At 42.9% G+C, this 19,828-nt stretch overlaps 1 protein-coding gene across 1 annotated transcript in view; it reads left to right on the top strand.

The window, feature by feature from the left end:
• Positions 1–19,828, top strand: part of samd12 (sterile alpha motif domain containing 12) — an 89,465-nt gene that overhangs the window by 29,735 nt on the left and 39,902 nt on the right. Inside the window, exon 3 of the mRNA XM_072447236.1 lies at positions 15,464–15,593. Coding sequence (XP_072303337.1) covers positions 15,464–15,593 — 130 coding nt within the window. The remainder of the gene's footprint in view (positions 1–15,463; positions 15,594–19,828) is intronic.

Genomic DNA, 19,828 nt, shown 5'->3' with positions numbered 1-19,828 from the left:
TCACTTTAATTACCTTCTAAATCTGGCCTCACCTTCAAATTACATTTTAATATGACTTTATGAATGTCTGGCCCTCACGCCGCTCTCATCCCGCCCAGAGTAAGAGCTGCAGTGCTAAACATGAGAGCCATCAACATCAGAGGGGAAATGAGTTTATACAGCGTCGCTATGGGAACCGTCACCGTGGTAGGAGCAGCAGGAGCAGCAGTAGGAGGAGTAATAATAGTAGTAGTAGTAGGAGGAGGAGTTGGATTAGGAGTAGGAGTAGTAGTTGGAGTAGGAGTAGTAGTAGGAGTAGGAAAAGGAGGAGGAGGATTAGGAAAAGGAGTAGTAGTTGGAGAAGTAGTAGTAGTAATTGGAGTAGGTGGAGCAGGAGTAGGCGTAGGAGTTGGAGTCGGAGTAGGCGTAGGAGTTGGAGTCGGAGTAGGCCTAGGAGTTGGAGTCGGAGTAGTAGTTGGAGTAGTAATTGGAGTAGGAAAAGGAGTAGTAGGTGGAGTAGGAGTAGGAGTTGGAAAAGGAGGAGTAGGAGTTGAAGTAGGAGTAGGATTAGGAGTAGGATTAGTCGGAGTAGTAGGAGTAGTAGGAGTAGTAGAAGTAATAGGAGTAGTAGGAGTAGTAGGAGGAGTAGTAGGAGTAGTAGTAGTAGGAGTAGTAGTAGGAGTAGTAGGAGGAGTAGTAGGAGTAGTAGTAGTAGGAGTAGTAGTAGGAGTAGTAGGAGGAGTAGTAGGAGTAGTAGGAGTAGGAGTAGTAAGAGTAGTAAGAGTAGTAGGAGTAGTAGGAGGAGTAGTAGGAGTAGTAGTAGTAGGAGTAGTAGTAGGAGTAGTAGGAGGAGTAGTAGGAGTAGTAGTAGTAGGAGTAGTAGTAGGAGTAGTAGGAGGAGTAGTAGGAGTAGTAGGAGTAGGAGTAGTAAGAGTAGTAAGAGTAGTAGGAGTAGGAGTAGTAGTAGGAGTAGGAGGAGTAGTAGAAGTAGTAGGAGTAGTAGGAGTAATAGGAGTAGTAGTAGGAGTAGTAGTAGTAGTAGGAGTTGTAGGAGTAGGAGTAGTAGGGTAGTTGTAGGAGTAGTAGGAGTTGTAGGAGTAGTAGTAGGAGTAGGAGAGGTGCATCCAACACATATTGAAGTCGGTGCAGGTGAAATGAACACAAATCCTTTCATCTCTGGTGTTTGGAGACGTTCAGAATGTGGAGCATCGTCTGTGATTAAAAGAGCAGTGAACGTGTCATGTGACCTCACAAACACAAGGACACATGATATTTATGCCCTTTTCTACTTCATTTAATCCTTTCATGTTTGTGCGACACCTCCACAAAGGGACTTAGAGACACACTAGAGCGCATTTCTGTGAAAATAACCTCCAAAATTATTGTTATGGAGATGTTTATTTTTGTGAGTATCGCGCAGCCCCAAAGCAGTCGCATTAAAGTCACATCATCCTCATGAAAATTACTATGTTTCAACTTATGTTTGATACATAATGGAAATGAGAGATGTCATATTTATGCTGTTGGGATTCTTTGCACTTTGGGGAATTTTGTTTTTTCCGATCATATTTAAGCTGTAAATAGTGAAATCAGTCACTTTATATTCTCCTGGTGTCGGTGACATAAAGTCATCCACATGACACATATTCTCTGTTTCAGGCCTGGCAGTAACAGATACAGTAGTTGTAAAGGTAGTAGTACTAGTAGGTAAGTGGGAGTAGGTGAAGTATTCTAGTATAACACATTCACTAGGCCTATAATAATAATACAAGTTGACCAAGAGAGTAGCAGAAGTACTTTTGTGACATTAGTAGTATTAGTATTCACGGTTCAAAGATGACAAAAAAACACCTTTATTTATGTATTTATTTATTTATTTATTTATGTATTGATTTATTTAAAAAACAAACATTTTCTTGACACGTTTAAGGCCTACATCAACAATCTATAAAACCAATTGAAAAGGGTTAATACATACATAAGGTACTAACATGTGATAAGGTCGCAGTACAAAAGGGACAAATTAGTTCCTATAGATTTGTTTTGGGGGCCCCTGGAACTAATGGGAGGAGCTCAAACGCGTGGCCAAGTACTGCAAACGTGAACCAGGGGACGACCGAGCTCATGGTGGACTTGTGGTGGATATAGTAGTAGTAGTATTTGTAATAGTTGTACTAGTAATGGCAAAACTGCAGTGCGGCGCGTGGACACCAGAGGGCAGTGTGAGACAGGGAAACAGAGCAGCTACAGCGCTTCAAATGTGACGTCATGTAACTGTACTGTAAAAGTGTGTGGAGGTGGGTACACTGTACACTGGAGTAAATGTACTTCAAGATCATGTAACTCAAGTAAAAGTACAGAGTAGTGGTGTAAAAGTATATCAGGAAGCTGCTACGCAAGTGAGAGTAAATGTACTTCAAGATCATGTAACTCAAGTAGAAGTACAGAGTAGTGGTGTAAAAGTATATTAGGAAGCTGCTACTCAAGTGAGAGTAAATGTACTTCAAGATCATGTAACTCAAGTAGAAGTACAGAGTAGTGGTGTAAAAGTATATTAGGAAGCTGCTACTCAAGTGAGAGTAAATGTACTTCAAGATCATGTAACTCAAGTAGAAGTACAGAGTAGTGGTGTAAAAGTATATTAGGAAGCTGCTACTCAAGTGAGAGTAAATGTACTTCAAGATCATGTAACTCAAGTAGAAGTACAGAGTAGTGGTGTAAAAGTATATTAGGAAGCTGCTACTCAAGTGAGAGTAAATGTACTTCAAGATCATGTAACTCAAGTAAAAGTACAGAGTAGTGGTGTAAAAGTATATTAGGAAGCTGCTACTCAAGTGAGAGTAAATGTACTTCAAGATAATGTAACTCAAGTAAAAGTACAGAGTAGTGGTGTAAAAGTATATTAGGAAGCAGTTACCCAAGTGAGAGTAAATGTACTTCAAGATAATGTAACTCAAGTAGAAGTACAGAGTAGTGGTGTAAAAGTATATTAGGAAGCAGTTACTCAAGTGAGAGTAAATGTACTTCAAGATAATGTAACTCAAGTAGAAGTACAGAGTAGTGGTGTAAAAGTATATTAGGAAGCAGTTACTCCAGTGAGAGTAAATGTACTTCAAGATCATGTAACTCAAGTAGAAGTACAGAGTAGTGGTGTAAAAGTATATTAGGAAGCTGCTACTCCAGTGAGAGTAAATGTACTTCAAGATCATGTAACTCAAGTAGAAGTACAGAGTAGTGGTGTAAAAGTATATTAGGAAGCTGCTACTCCAGTGAGAGTAAATGTCTGAATGTAGCTTCTGAGTTATAATACGAGGTTTATGTCATTGGAAGTATGAAATATTAATGGACACAATTCAAAAGCTGGACATCGACTCCATAACAAACTCACTAACGAAGTCAACTTAGAAATGGACAAATTTAGCACAAACTGGACTGAATGTGACGTCCATCTTGGACCTTATGTGGACCTTATTCATATTTTTTTCCCGCTCTAAATTCTTATTTTCAATTCTACAAAAATAGGTTTGTTTTCCTCTGGTCATAAAAATTTAAATTGAAAAATTAAAAAATAAATAAAAAGATGAGACACAAAAATAAGACAAAATCATAACTGAAGGAGTGATTAAAGAAACCCAAAATTCAAATGATTTTATATAAAGCGTTTGTCACCAATTAAGAGTTCTGTTACTCAAGGAAAAGTTCATTCATGTTTCACAGAAAAGTAACACTTTATGGAAAAGTTACTCCGCTAAATGTACTCGAGTACTCTGAAAGTGTTGGAAATGAGTTCAAAATGAATGAATGTCGTTTGTGTCTTTGCAGCAAAGCAAGTGAAGACAAAAGAGTTAGAAACTTCCCAAAAGTGAGAAACTCTTTATTCTTCCCCCCGAGGCGCGTGTAAAGTACTTTTGTCTGTCACAGTACTGCAGTCGCGTGGTTTTAACAGAGAAGTGCAATACCTGCTGTACTTCACAAAGTACTTTATGATGATACAACTGTCTGTGAATGTAACAAGGGCGCTGCAAGTTCATGTTGTTATGAAAACATGAAGGACAAAAGAGGCAACTTTCTGATAAGGCCAATAATGTGTGTTGTTGTTGTTGTTGTTGTTGTTGTTGTTGTTGTTGTTGTTGTTGTTGTTGTTGTTGTTGTTGTTGTTGTTGTTGTTGTTGTTGTTGTTGTTGTTGTTGTTGTTGTTGTTGTTGTTGTTGAAGTATAAGTTGTGTTTTGTGGTATTTATCGCAATCAAAAATGAAATATTTGTACTAACATAATATCTGGGCTTCTGATTATCACCAGGACTAAACCAGGTCTAAAATGGGACTAAACCAAGTCTAAAACTGGACTCAACCAAGTCTAAAACTGGACTCAACCAAGTCTAAAACTGGACAAAACCAGGTCTAAAACTGAACTAAACCAAGTCTAAAACTGGACTAAACCAAGTCTAAAACTGGACTAAACCAATTCACCCTGGAGAGACAAAGAGACCACGAGAATGGACTGTTTAGCAAGCTTTATTTGCGAGTTATTTGGCGCTCAGACCCCGGCGGAAGACGTTGCAATCATGGGCACTCCATGATCTATTTGTATTAGATGTCTCCCCCCGGAGCCTGGAGACTGGTGGTGGTAGATGTGAAGAGAAGGTAGAGGATGAGGGGAATGTAGAGGAGGAGCTGGGGAGGTGGTGGGTCGCAGTACGGTTTGAGCGGCCGAGCCATCTGCCTGAGGGCTTAAATGCCACCGCCTGGTGCTGATTGGGAGCGGGGAGGAGTAACTGGGAGCGTTGATTGGGGATGAGGAGCAGGTGCGAGGGCCATGGTACAGACGCCCCCTGACCTTTCACCCTACTTCTTTGGCCAGGAAAAACTGCATAACCTCTTTGGGATAAGCGCAGAAACCTGGGAGAGTCCATGGTGAAGTGAGGGATCTGACTCTCTCAGACGGACAGGCGGGCGCCGCTTGAGTGCGATGATGGCGCTGGGGAGAGGGATTCTTCCATGGAGGCCTTGATGTAGGAAGGAGTTAGGTCTTCCAGGCTAATTTACGCAGGCTTCATGTCTAAAACTGGACAAAACCAAGTCTAAAACTGGACTAAACCAAGTCTAAAACTGAACTAAACCAAGTCTAAAACTGGACAAAACCAAGTCTAAAACTGGACTAAACCAGGTCTAAAACTGGACTAAACCAGGTCTAAACCAGGTCTAAAACTGGACTAAACCAAGTCAAAAACTGGACTAAACCAAGTCTAAAACTGGACTAAACCAAGTCTAAAACTGGACTAAACCAAGTCTAAAACTGAACTAAACCAAGTCTAAAACTGGACAAAACCAAGTCTAAAACTGGACTAAACCAGGTCTAAAACTGGACTAAACCAGGTCTAAACCAGGTCTAAAACTGGACTAAACCAAGTCAAAAACTGGACTAAACCAAGTCTAAAACTGGACTAAACCAAGTCTAAAACTGGACTAAACCACGTCTAAAACTGGACTAAACCACATCTAAAACTGGACAAAACCAAGTCTAAACTGGACTAAACCAGGTCTAAAACTGGACTAAACCAAGTCTAAAACTGAACTAAACCAAGTCTAAAACTGGACAAAACCAGGTCTAAAACTGAACTAAACCAAGTCTAAAACTGGACAAAACCAAGTCTAAAACTGAACTAAACCAAGTCTAAAACTGGACAAAACCAAGTCTAAAACTGGACTAAACCAGGTCTAAAACTGGACTAAACCAGGTCTAAACCAGGTCTAAAACTGGACTAAACCAAGTCTAAAACTGGACTAAACCAGGTCTAAACCAGGTCTAAAACTGGACTAAACCAAGTCTAAAACTGGACTAAACCAAGTCTAAAACTGGACTAAACCAGGTCTGAAACTGGACTAAACCAGGTCTAAAACTGGACTAAACCAAGTCTAAAACTGGACTAAACCAGGTCTAAAAAGGGACTAAACCAGGTCTAAAACTGGACTAAACCAGGTCTAAACCAGGTCTAAAACTGGACTAAACCAAGTCAAAAACTGGACTAAACCAAGTCTAAAACTGGACTAAACCAAGTCTAAAACTGGACTAAACCACGTCTAAAACTGGACTAAACCACATCTAAAACTGGACAAAACCAAGTCTAAACTGGACTAAACCAGGTCTAAAACTGGACTAAACCAAGTCTAAAACTGAACTAAACCAAGTCTAAAACTGGACAAAACCAGGTCTAAAACTGAACTAAACCAAGTCTAAAACTGGACAAAACCAAGTCTAAAACTGGACTAAACCAGGTCTAAAACTGGACTAAACCAGGTCTAAACCAGGTCTAAAACTGGACTAAACCAAGTCTAAAACTGGACTAAACCAAGTCTAAAACTGGACTAAACCAGGTCTGAAACTGGACTAAACCAGGTCTAAAACTGGACTAAACCAAGTCTAAAACTGGACTAAACCAGGTCTAAAAAGGGACTAAACCAAGTCTAAAACTAGACTAAACCAGGTCTAAAAAGGGACTAAACCAAGTCTAAAACTGGACTGAACCAGGTTTAAAACTGAGCTAAACCAAGTCTAAAACTGGACTAAACAAGGTCTAAAAAGGGACTACACCAAGTCTAAAACTGGACTGAACAAAGTCTAAAACTGGACTAAACCAAGTCTAAAACTGGACTAAACCAAGTCTAAAACTGGACTAAACCATGTCTAAAACTGGACTAAACCACGTCTAAAACTGAACTAAACCAGGTCTAAAACTGGACTAAACCAGGTCTAAAACTGGACTAAACCAAGTCTAAAACTGGACCAAACCAAGTCTAAAACTGGACTAAACCAAGTCTAAAACTGGACTAAACCATGTCTAAAATGGAACTAAACCAAGTCTAAAACTGGACTAAACCAAGTCTAAAACTGGACTAAACCAGGTCTAAAACTGGACTAAACCAAGTCTAAAACTGGACTAAACCAAGTCTAAAACTGGACTAAACCATGTCTAAAATGGAACTAAACCAAGTCTAAAACTGGACTAAACCAAGTCTAAAACTGGACTAAACCAGGTCTAAAATGGGACTAAACCAAGTCTAAAACTGGACTAAACCAGGTCTAAAATGGCACTAAACCAAGTCTAAAACTGGACTAAACCAGGTCTAAAATGGGACTAAACCAAGTCTAAAACTGGACTAAACCAAGCCTAAAATGGGACTAAACCAGGTCTAAAACTGGACTAAACCAAGTTTAAAACTGGACTAAACCAAGCCTAAAATGGGACCGCACCAGCTCTAAACATAAGAGTTTGACTTGAGCCGGCAAATTAAATCCAAGTGGGAAATTGAGAATAAACCGCTCAATAGTTTTACTTCTCCCGCCGCAACAGAAGAAGTAAAGTTTGTAAAATGTTGTGAGCGTTCTGAGCGGCTTTCATCTTTTCATCGTGCGGACTCACCGTGCAGACTCACCGTGCGGACTCACGATACCGTGCGGACTCATCGTACCGTGCGGACTCATCGTGCGGATAAGTGAAGCAACAAAAGGTATTTCATCAGCCGAGCCAAACGAGTTCACTTAAAAAATCAATGTGGATTCAAGTGGAGCCAGGTCTAAAATAATATCGAGTTAATTTCACTGTGGTCCGATCTGACAAGAGAACTTAGAGAACCATAGAGCTTTTTAATGCATTGAAACTGTAATGTCGCCTAAATAAATTATAGCCTTGTCTTGGAATCAAAGTAACTGCATGAACTTTCAAGAAACTTCTAATTTAGTGCAGCAAACAAAATCTATTAAACCTTGCAAATTAGATATGACACATTTGGAAAGAAAAAGAAGATAAGGTTAAAAATACATGACGTTTCACTGGTTTCAAGATCATTTAAGTTGACATAATAAAATGCACGGTGGCAAAGGCGGTTAGCGCTCTTGCCTCCCAAGAAGGAGATCGTGCGACATGTTGGCCACTGTCCACGATGTACCCCGCCTAAGGCCCGAAGTCACTGAGATAGGCTCCAGTCACCCGCGACCCGGAAAGGGAACAAGCGGTAGAAAATGGATGGATGGATAAAAAATATAATTGTGTAACAGGAGGAAAAAAACAATTTTAAAAAATGTGACCAATCACCAATATATTCAAAAATAAATCTTAACTTTGTGGTTCTTTGTTCTTTCATCGTGTTCTGTCCACGCTCGGCTCGTCACATCCAAACATCGCTTTATTCTTTGTGTTTTTACTTCCGGGTTTGGTTTAGTCAGAGTCAACAACAACAACAAGAACAATAAAAAGTGCAATTTTTTTTACAATTACAACACCTTACATTTCATTATTGACACTAGAGCAGTAAAATCTAGCTTGCACTGTTGATTATTAGGAAGTACTTTTTCAGGTTTCGAGTGAAGTTGTGAATATCTACAGATGATTTTAGACTTAAAGGGGGCGTATGACAGGGCTTTATGATCTTCTAGTTTCGACTTTATTTGGTGTATTTTTACCAGTTGTTACCAAAAAAATAAAAGTTTTACACCAATCGAGTAAGTATTTGTGGAGAAAAGTGGAAAAATCTGTAGAAAATGACAGGAAGTGACATCACACTAGGAAGTTTATGCAGAATTGACACAAAATAAACTACTTTTTTGACATTCTAAGCATTAATTCAGCAAAATGAAGTCGTTCTCATATATTTCATCTGTCAATTTTAATTTTTTTTGACATTAGATGAGTCTTGTGAAAGGGTAATTTCCTTGTGCGATGTCATAATTTACAAACAGGAAGTGAAAGTATAAACCTAAAGAAATGAGCTTTTCTGGGATAACATTTTCATCATTTTGAGGAACATTTTTAAATATATAAAACTTCAGTGCATTTTAGTTCAATGAGTCGTCCGACCTGTAGGAGGCACTTTAAAAAAAGAAAAGGCAGATTGTGCAAAGGCAGAGGGTCTTTTCATGACGGTACAGTTTGAATAGAGTTCTTTGAAGATAAAACAAAACAGTCAAAACGGAGCCTTCTCTATTCACTGAGGACGCTGCAGTGGTGATAACAAAGTGTTTTTTGTCACTTGCCTTTAATGCTCGCTTATAAAGATCCTGATTTTGTCCTCCTCGTCTGTTGTCACGGCAGCATGAGGAAAACTGGGTTGGCGATGCTTTCATTTCTCAGTTGAAGTCAAGGACGCTCGCGCACACAAAAGCTCTTTTAGATATCGTCCCTTGTGTTGTCATTCTCTGCCTTTGGAGCGCGTCGCATCTGAGACTTTAAAAAGTGTAATAAGTGATGAGTGTTATGCTAAACAAAGCTGTAGACTCTGCATCTGTGTGAGGTGCAGGACAGAGTGAAACACAAAATACTTCCGGTGTAACTCACTGCACACGTCTGTCCTCGTGACCCGTGTTTGGAGGTTCATTTCATTCTCACCTTTGTCTGTAGTTGTATTCATAACTAATGGCAACAAACATCCTCTAAAATGCATCAGATCAAATAACATCTAATCTATTCCAAAATCCCCCTGGGAGAGGACCCCCAAACCCCCATGATTGGACATGCGGTTGACACTTGTCTTGCACTGGGACCTGGTAGTTACCACATGTTTGTCTAATGTTTAGCTCTTATACGTATACACTTCATACTTCAACACATCATCATTTCAAACTTTTATTTTGCCTGAGGGCTGAAAATCAGTCCCACTCTGAGCCCACCTGAGCAAATACAAAATACTAAATTGGTGCCAAAGCAGGACTTCAAGCAGGTCTAAAACTTTACACATTTACTAAATCAGTCCAGTAAAGCAGAGTATTTAATCCCTTTCTGCTGCTTCGCTCTCCGCTCGGTGCTCCGCTCGACGCTCCGCTCGGTGCTCCGCTCTCCGCTCGGTCCGCTCGGTGTTTTGCTCTCCGCTCAGTGCTTTGGCAGGGCAGAGGAGGCAGCAGGCTCACCTGTTGTCTCGGCCCGGAGGAGAAACAGATACGGGCCAAATCAGTGCAGAATGTGCAACACAGATGGCAATTGACTCACAAATGTACCACAGGAAACACCGGTCCCAATGTCGAAACACAGAATGCCCTATTTTATATTATTCAACCGCTTCATCTGTTAAACCGACGCTCCTGCTTCACTGCTTTAGTCACACAACATAAAAGAAAGTCGTTTTAAAACAAAGACAGAAACATTAAGGATTTCTGATTGAACAGCCTTCATTCACCATATTTCAACCTTGATGTGTTCACTAATCAAAACTATTATCGCTGACTTCTAAAAGAACAGTTAGTTGTAGCCCTCCTGTGAGTGCCTCCTCGTAGATCTGACCTGTAACGTAATGGAGGCACCAGTTAAGTTTGGGATATTGTGTGGAAAAACCAATGCGAGCCAGACAAGGCCGATTTAACTCACTTTTACGGACCATTCATGACTTTGCTGAGTGTTTTGGGGTTCGTACTTTGCCTGATTGGAGCCAGTATTTTAAAACACTCGAATAAGTTGTTCGTAAATGTCAAGTGGACGTAACACTCTCATCCTTTTGTACGACATTCTTCCCGTACTGGGATGAAGCCTTCTTAACACAGGGATAGAGCGATGCACAGATTTATGTCCAAGTTATTGTTGACTCATCCACAGACATCATGTGTCCCACAAGCGGCCCACTCACTGCTGCTGCTGGACCTGGAGCCGGACTCGTCTTTGGTGGACGTTTTCTTGCAGCGTTTTCACATATGATTGACTTTTGAAGTGTTTTGGTGGAGATGTGACCACTTTGTCTCCAGGGACGCGCTTTTACTACAATTATTCATCTATGAGTATGAACTACAGCTCGATTGATTGATTGATTGAATGAGCCAAGTTTGATAAAAATGACTCTATAGAGAGAAGCAGGTTGCCAAGTTACAGGTCAGATCTATGGAGAGGCAACAACACTCGCTGCATGTAGAATCTGTGTTTTTCCAGGTACTTTTCAGTGCAATTGACAGTATTTGTTTTCCATTTAGTCAACAAGTCAAACAATTATTGTACATTTGAGTCAAACATTAAAAACAAGCAAGAAACATGATCAAAAATTCTAGATAGAGAATATTTAGGGATTGATAAAAATCTGAATTTGTTGACACTTTTATGACTTCAAAAAATGCTTTTAGAGTTTTTAATAAGCCAGATAACAGTTATAAACACCAACTATGGTTATTTTTGTAGTCGACTAGTCTTTTCAGCAATATGAAGAGCCCTGGAGAGATAAAAAACAAAACAAAAACTGAGAATGCAAAATTTGGAAAGACATTCTTCTACTTTTTTATACACAAACACACAAAAACTACTGCTGTGCAACATTTCAGGAAAACAGCGATTGGTGAAATGGCTTTATGTTTAGTTCAATAACTCACTTTCTCAATATGAATCATTGTCAGTAAAATAACTATTTAAAATACTGGATGCCAATTAGGGGAAGGAAAAAAAAAATCTTGCAATCTATTCTATTTTTACACGTTTAAAATAGCACATTGTCCTCTGCTCAGTTCTCTTCTCTTCATCCCTTCTTTATTCATCCCCCCCTCCCCCTCGGGCTTCGTCTGCAGGTTAATCAGCGCGGAGGAGCATGGGTTTAATGGTTAATGCGCCTCCTTCATGCCGCGATATGTCTCCTCCTCTCCCCATGGAGCTGGACTTTATTACCTTGGCCCATCCTTCCTCGCCTCTTTGGGTCCGTTCCCATCTCCTCCCGCTCGGCTCTCTGTCACTTTTCCCTCCTCCAACCTGCGGGGGGAACATGCCGAGTGCCAAACCCCGGCGAGGATCTGCACTCGTCTGGGATTGTTAGGAAAAGGACAAGGGAAGAAGAGAAGCTGCAATGTAATAAGACTCTGTGAAGGAGCGACAATGTGTGCGAACTGGAAGTGAGAAACTGAGTCTGAGTCTGAGTCTGACAGGCCGAATGTGGGGGGGAGATGGAGGGATGAATGTGGGGGGAGATGGAGGGATGAATGTGGGGGGGAGATGGAGGGATGAATGTGGGGGGAGATGGAGGGATGAATGTGGGGGGAGATGGAGGGATGAATGTGGGGGGAGATGGAGGGATGAATGTGGGGGGAGATGGAGGGATGAATGTGGGGGGGAGATGGAGGGATGAATGTGGGGGGGAGATGGAGGGATGAATGTGGGGGGAGAGATGGAGGGATGAATGTGGGGGGAGATGGAGGGATGAATGTGGGGGGAGATGGAGGGATGAATGTGGGGGGAGATGGAGGGATGAATGTGGGGGGAGATGGAGGGATGAATGTGGGGGGAAGATGGAGGGATGAATGTGGGGGGGAGATGGAGGGATGAATGTGGGGGGAGATGGAGGGATGAATGTGGGGGAGAGATGGAGGGATGAGTGTGGGGGGAGAGATGGAGGGATGAATGTGGGGGAGAGATGGAGGGAGGGAGGCTGAATGTGGGGGAGAGATGGAGGGATGAATGTGGGGGAGAGATGGAGGGAGGGAGGCTGAATGTGAGGGAGAGATGGAGGGATGAATGTGGGGGAGAGATGGAGGGATGGAGGCTGAATGTGGGGGAGAGATGGAGGGATGAATGTGGGGGAGAGATGGAGGGAGGGAGGCTGAATGTGAGGGAGAGATGGAGGGATGAATGTGGGGGGGAGATGGAGGGATGAATGTGGGGGGAGATGGAGGGAAGGAGGCTGAATGTGGGGGAGAGATGGAGGGATGAATGTGGGGGGAGATGGAGGGATGGAGGCTGAATGTGGGGGAGAGATGGAGGGATGAATGTGGGGGGAGATGGAGGGATGGAGGCTGAATGTGGGGAGAGATGGAGGGATGAATGTGGGGGGAGATGGAGGGATGGAGGCTGAATGTGGGGAGAGATGGAGGGATGGAGGCTGAATGTGGGGGAGAGATGGAGGGATGAATGTGGGGGGAGATGGAGGGATCGAGGCTGAATGTGGGGAGAGATGGAGGGATGGAGGCTGAATGTGGGGAGAGATGGAGGGATGGAGGCTGAATGTGGGGAGAGATGGAGGGATGAATGTGGGGGGAGATGGAGGGATGGAGGCTGAATGTGGGGAGAGATGGAGGGATGGAGGCTGAATGTGGGGAGAGATGGAGGGATGAATGTGGGGGGAGATGGAGGGATGGAGGCTGAATGTGGGGAGAGATGGAGGGATGGAGGCTGAATGTGGGGGAGAGATGGAGGGATGGAGGCTGAATGTGGGGGAGAGATGGAGGGATGAATGTGGGGGAGAGATGGAGGGATGGAGGCTGAATGTGGGGAGAGATGGAGGGATGGAGGCTGAATGTGGGGGAGAGATGGAGGGATGAATGTGGGGGAGAGATGGAGGGATGAATGTGGGGGGAGATGGAGGGATGGAGGCTGAATGTGGGGGAGAGATGGAGGGATGAATGTGGGGGAGAGATGGAGGGATGAATGTGGGGGAGCGATGGAGGGATGGAGGCTGAATGTGGGGGAGAGATGGAGGGATGAATGTGGGGGAGAGATGGAGGGATGAATGTGGGGGAGCGATGGAGGGATGGAGGCTGAATGTGGGGGAGAGATGGAGGGATGAATGTGGGGGAGCGATGGAGGGATGGAGGCTGAATGTGGGGGAGAGATGGAGGGAGGTAAGACTTTTTCCCATTCAAAAAGTTACAATATTTGGTTTCAAATCTTGTTGTTTTTGATCATTGTGGAAGCCAGGGATGGTTCCAGTGCTAGTTCATACTGAGCGGTGAACAGAACAAGAGTCTTCTCGGTGTTACTATGCCGTGCCAGGCCTCAGCCCGAGTGTGCGCTGAAGTGGAGAGGATCTGAAATTTTAATCACCTCTCCTCTGTGTGTCTCCGGTGGTAATTTTAGCAGCGCCCTTAATCAAAATCAAAAGCCCTGCCAAAGTTTTCAAGATGCTTTCTCCTGCAGAAAACAGTGCTCTGCCTGCAGTGTTTACGTGCAGGAGTCCTAGTGTTTCACGAGCACATCCGGGATTAAAGCAGCAACGTATCCAGACAAACAAGTGCTTTGTTATTATTATTATGACCTGTAGGGGGCGCAAGCAAAGAACATATTCACCATAATGAGTTCATATGTTGCATTGACTGTATACTCTCAATTTAATATATACAATTATCCCAAAATACATTTAATTGTACTGCATTTTGGACTTATATTGTATCTTCTGAGGGCGTTATCCATCTCCTTTTTTACCCAAAAGGAATAACTTGGCTTAAATCAATTGGTTTATTTCTGTTTATCTGTTACAAAGTCAGAATTCATTCTTAATATGCTGAGAAATATTACAGATTATTTAATTAAGTTATTTATTTCACAATTTCTTTCATATTTCATCATCTTAATTAGACAGTCAAGTTGAGTATAGCTTAACTTGATTAGACGGAAATTAAATATTAAGGAATGAAATGTAGTATGTGTGTTTTTCATCCTGTCCAATACTTCATATCCTCGTAGAATCTTTTTATGATAACGAAGCTGTTCCTCGGTCCCGACCCGCATTGTTGATGTTGATCCAATATCCACACCAGTGTTCTTATAATAAGACCAGTAAACCAGCTCAAAGCTCCAGAGGAAACACTTGATCCGATGCAAAAATAAAACCGATTTTCCCGGGACGCCTCTTTAAGTGTTTACATGGCTCTTTATTGACTTCTTGAGTTACGTTTCTCCTGTTAAAAGATTAACAGAGCATCGATCCATGTGGAAAACATCATGGTGCAGCCAGAAAATATCATACGACACCAACACTGGGAACAGAGTCTAGAAAAACATCTCAAACATTTAAACAGGAAAAAGGAGCAAAACTTGATGGATTTATGGTGCATCCTGGTGGTGAAGATGAGGAGATGGAGAGGTGGCTGATGGCTCTGCTGCGGCACATACCTGTATATTTGTACTTTATTGATTATTATACTGTTTATTTATTGACCCATGACTGTTTCAATCACTGATTTTGTATGTTTCTCTTTGTTACATCAGTCGAGTTTTATTACCACTTGCTTTTTGAATATTCTTTGTTATTATTTTGTGATTTGTCTGTCCAAATCCTTTATTTATGTGGATTATTACATTTTGTCTAAGTCTAAAGTCCAAGCATAGACGGCGAGCGAAATGACAGGACAATAGAGTGAAGAGAGAGTGCATTTAAATGACTAGCTGAAGGTGAAGGTTGGCAATGGAGACGGCTAATCATCTTCATGGTTGGATTTGGGCATCAGCTCAATTCCCTCCTGAAACCAGATAGGACTGGTTTAATTTCAGTTACTTGGGTCATTATTAAAATGATTCAAGCAATTGTATTTGTGCTGTCAAAAGTGTTTATCCTTTAGTGTTTTGTGAAGGTTCCTAAAGCCCTCCACAGGTTGCTTTGCTCCATCGTTGTACTCTAGAAGACTAATAATCACAATCATGTTTCAAAATTGTTATTAGAAAACCCTTCAAAACAAACCCCTTGACTCGGATTAATATTTTTCTCATAATTGCTTATGCTTTTATCGTCTTAAATGCATGTTGTCTTGTCTTCCTCAGCCGGGACACGTGAAGCTGTCCAAACCCGTGGCTCTGTGGACCGTGCTGGACGTGTGCAAATGGCTGAAGAAGCACTGTCCCAATCAACACCAGATCTACAGCGACTCCTTCAAACAGCATGACATCACAGGTACGAGCTCCTGCTGCTCCAGAGAAAGCCCTCTGCAAAGCCTTCTGCAAAGCCCTCTGCGCACTAAAGAGGTCACAGACTAAGACTAGGTAGAGTCTGTGCAAGGTGCGCTCAGTCCTCAAGCTAATTGTGTAAAAGTGGAGTTTCAATGGCATTTTTTAAAAGGTCTGTGTCTTAAAAAGGACGGATATGTTTGTGTTAAACATGCTCGTGGGTACTTTTAGGAAATGACTTTTGCAGACTGCAGAAGGGATTACATAGGTGAAATAAACAAAAGATTGCTATTATTGTCACACAGTTGTAATGATCATGATTAGATTAGCAGAAATGCTAAAAACGAGTCTGTGATGGTGATGATTTGTGGACTTTAAAACAGCATCTGAGAGCTCAACTTATGACATCACAGATGGAAAATCAGGATGGAGTGTTTTGGATGCTCGGAGGGGAGAACTTTCTAAATAGGATTCATCAAACAAGTTTGAAGCTGAATGCAGCTCGAGTTATGTTTTTGATGAGGGAACAATGTGTTGCATGAAGTCAGCAAGTTTTTCCTCCCATGACTTTTTCCGTGGGGCCTGGACCTCGTTTACCTCAACTGCTGGTGGTGGTGGCACACCTTCCTCTTTGGCTTGCATGCCCTTCATCCTGCCTTTTTGCTCCGATGACATCTTCCAAATGGCCTGAGCGTCATTATTGCTCCTGTTGTCTCTTCTGCAGTCTCAAAAGGACCACTCAAAACCTCCTCCAGTGGAGGAGTTCCCACGGTGACAGTGACACCCTAATAATCTCCAGGGTTTATACCAGGAGACTCAGTCTGAGTCTCCTGGTCATTGAGTGCCTTTTTGCTCCTGACCTGAAACGTTGGAGCTCTTTTTGATATCATTCTCACTGTGAGGCTTTTCCCTCTCTTTGAGGAGTTTTCCAGGAGCTGCTCCCTCCTCTCCACTCCTCAGTAGCTTTAGCAAACTCCTCCTGCTGCTGCTCATATAAGAGCTTCCACTTCCAGGCTTCTTCTCTCTCCTGGACCTGCTCTGTGTCTTTCTCAGCCTCAGGCCTCAGTGGAAGCACAGGTTTTGTTCTATTGTCCCTCGTGTCAGAGGTTTGTTCAAAACAAAAACTACTGAATTTTAAATTCAGTTTGCGAGTGTCTTGTCTGTCGACTGGTTTGGTGAACATTGAACTACTGAGACTTAACTACGTGACATCAGGGTAATTACATCCCGGTGATTGTTGCTATTCAAGTACAACATAACCGTTGTTATTTCATTCTTATAAAATCACTATTCGACACAGGTAAAAGAGCTCAGGGATTGAATGTTATTTCAAATGTTGTGGACAGATGTTTGTAGAGAGAGAAAGAAATGATGAAGCATATAAACTTTAACCTAAGAACATCCTGACAAGCTGTACGTCGCTCCTGGTAAATACATGAATCACTAAAATATGTAAGAATACTTTTGAATGAAAGGATTCGGCACCTTGAATCGAGACACTACAGGCAAAACTCAACAGATAAACCTTCACGTGGAAACAACGAGAGTTTAATCAGCCCCTAAAGCTGTGCTAAATATTTATCATCCTCTAAACAAAGCATTATGAAAACATTAATACAAACCGTTCATTATGCTTCAATTGTTAATATGCAACATGAACCCCAACAATACCATTTCCAGTTGTTCCCACCCATCTTATGCCTCTGGCCTCCCCCCCCCCACACACACACACACACACACATGTCGGTCCATCCCTCCTCCTCCCTCTGTTGCCCCTGACAACCGTTTCCATGTCAATCACGTCCTAATGAGGCGGCACAAGGTCACCCGCCTCTCTGCACGCCGAGGTCCACACCGCTGCAGACTCGCAGGCTAATTGTCACCGCTGCCCCGGCTCCTGGTGCATGTCTGATTGTGCCAATATGTTTATGTACGGGAGTGGAGAGGGGCCCCACTCACTCTGGAGAGAGAAGGGGGGAGAGAGAGAGAGGGAGGAGAGAAGGGAAGAAGGCAAAGAGAGAGCGAGTGGGAGCGATGTCTACACTCGTCTGGCACCGGTTGACCGAGAGAGGGAGGTGAAGAGAGCGGGTTAGAGAGGAGGGAGAGCACAATTGAAATGGAGAGAGACAGAGTGAGAGAGAGTTAATGGCTCGTCGACGCTAACGATGACTGACGGGAGTGACTCAGTGTCTGGACTCCGAGTCGAGCTGCGTCAGGAGAGAGACTCGGGGAATTAGCCGCGCTTTGTGCTGTGAGCGAAATGTTTACCGCCGCAAACCGGGTGCTATCGACCGGCCGTGTTATGCGGCGTGCGGTGGAATAAATTAATTAAATGTACGCTTTTATAAGATTTCTGTGACATAGAGAAGGCGAGTTTGTTTGTAGAGCGCATTTCATACACAAGGCAATTCAAAGGGCTTCACACGACGGGAAAAAATGCGTTAAAATCACAAAGAAATTACAGACAAAGACATCACAAAGAGAGACCACATACATAGCATTCCAGACACTTTCCTATATTTATTTGACATTGCCAGCGTGACATGTGTCTCCGAGATGGACACGTCACTTTTAGATTGATTCTTTCCCATGTCAGCGCGCTTTCTGCAAACTAAATGCGCAATGAAACGAGTGAAAGCAACAAGACAAGTGCTGATTAACGCCATCAAAAAGCAGGAGGATTCACACAAAAACATGCAAACTCCGCAGTCGTTTTATTCCTCGATATGGTTGATCAAGCTACATTACGACACATATTACCATAGAATAAAAAGGCCAACAATTACCGTCCACACTCTCCATAACGTTTCCAGTGCAAACAAACACGTGGCCATTAAAACATGTCCGTAATCATTTCACATCCTCCACATGTTCGAGAGAGACTCCACGACGCTAATGCCGTTCTGCGGTTCTGCAGCGCGGCCAAATGATGCTTTCTCTTATTAGTCTTTGGGTGATTAAACCGTCATAACCTGTTTTTCTAACGAGCCCATTAACACAACAACCGTGTTTGCGTCGGGCAGTAATTATTGCAGCTGGATCACAAAGGCGAAAGGGTTAACCAAATATCCGCTCAGTCCGCGCGCTAACTCGCCGCTCATGCTATCGGCGTAATCGTCCGGTGATATTATGCACGCGTAATTCAGTTTGTCTCCCGTCTAGCATTAACTGCGACCAATTAAAACAGGAGCAATTAAAAACGGGCCGATCCACACCAATTGGAGGCGCACGGCAATTTGCATTCCAATCAATCGAGCAAATATGGTGCCAGTATTTTCTCCGGTCCTATTAGAGTAAACAGAGGAGGGATATTGTGGGGGAACAATCATGCGTGGACAAACAAACAGTGAGGATGAATACATTTCTGAGCGCGAGCGGCAGTGCATCTCTGAGCGTCTATTTGTCGAGTGTTTTTTTCGGAGGCTGCGGTCGTGACCCGAGAGCGAGGTGGATGTGAGGTGCCATCGCAGCCTCTTGTTCCGCTTGGTGCAGGTTTAAATGTTGGTTTGGAACATCTGCTTTTGTTTGTGTTTTTTCGGCCGGAAACAAATGGCAAGAAGGAGAGCAGATGATGAACTGTAGTGAGCGTCTTCCTCTCAGCTGCTGGTGGTGGGTCGAAGATACTGTGCTTCTCCTCCTTTTACTGTGCTCCTCCTCCTTGTACTGTGCTTCTCCTCCTTGTACTGTGCTCCTCCTTTTACTGTGCTTCTCCTCCTTTTACTGTGCTCCTCCTCCTTTTACTGTGCTTCTCCTCCTTGTACTGTGCTTCTCCTCCTTGTACTGTGCTCCTCCTTTTACTGTGCTTCTCCTCCTTTTACTGTGCTCCTCCTCCTTGTACTGTGCTCCTCCTCCATGTACTGTGCTCCTCCTTTTACTGTGCTTCTCCTCCTTGTACTGTGCTTCTCCTCCTTGTACTGTGCTCCTCCTCCCTGTACTGTGCTTCTCCTCCATGTACTGTGCTTCTCCTCCTTTTACTGTGCTTCTCCTCCTTGTACTGTGCTCCTCCTCCTTTTACTGTGCTTCTCCTCCTTGTACTGTGCTTCTCCTCCTTTTACTGTGCTTCTCCTCCCTGTACTGCACTTCTCCTCCCTGTACTGCACTTCTCCTCCATGTACTGTGCTTCTCCTCCATGTACTGTGCTCCTCCTTTTACTGTGCTTCTCCTCCTTGTACTGTGCTTCTCCTCCTTTTACTGTGCTTCTCCTCCTTGTACTGTGCTCCTCCTCCTTTTACTGTGCTTCTC

The sequence above is a fragment of the Eucyclogobius newberryi genome, unplaced genomic scaffold (assembly GCF_026437365.1).
Source record: "Eucyclogobius newberryi isolate DKJ021-1_F unplaced genomic scaffold, fEucNew1.0.hap1 SCAF_16, whole genome shotgun sequence".
In the NCBI taxonomy this organism is placed as follows: domain Eukaryota; kingdom Metazoa; phylum Chordata; class Actinopteri; order Gobiiformes; family Gobiidae; genus Eucyclogobius; species Eucyclogobius newberryi.
The sequence above is the reverse complement of the archived record's forward strand: the minus strand, read 5'-3'. Positions and strand labels throughout refer to the sequence as shown.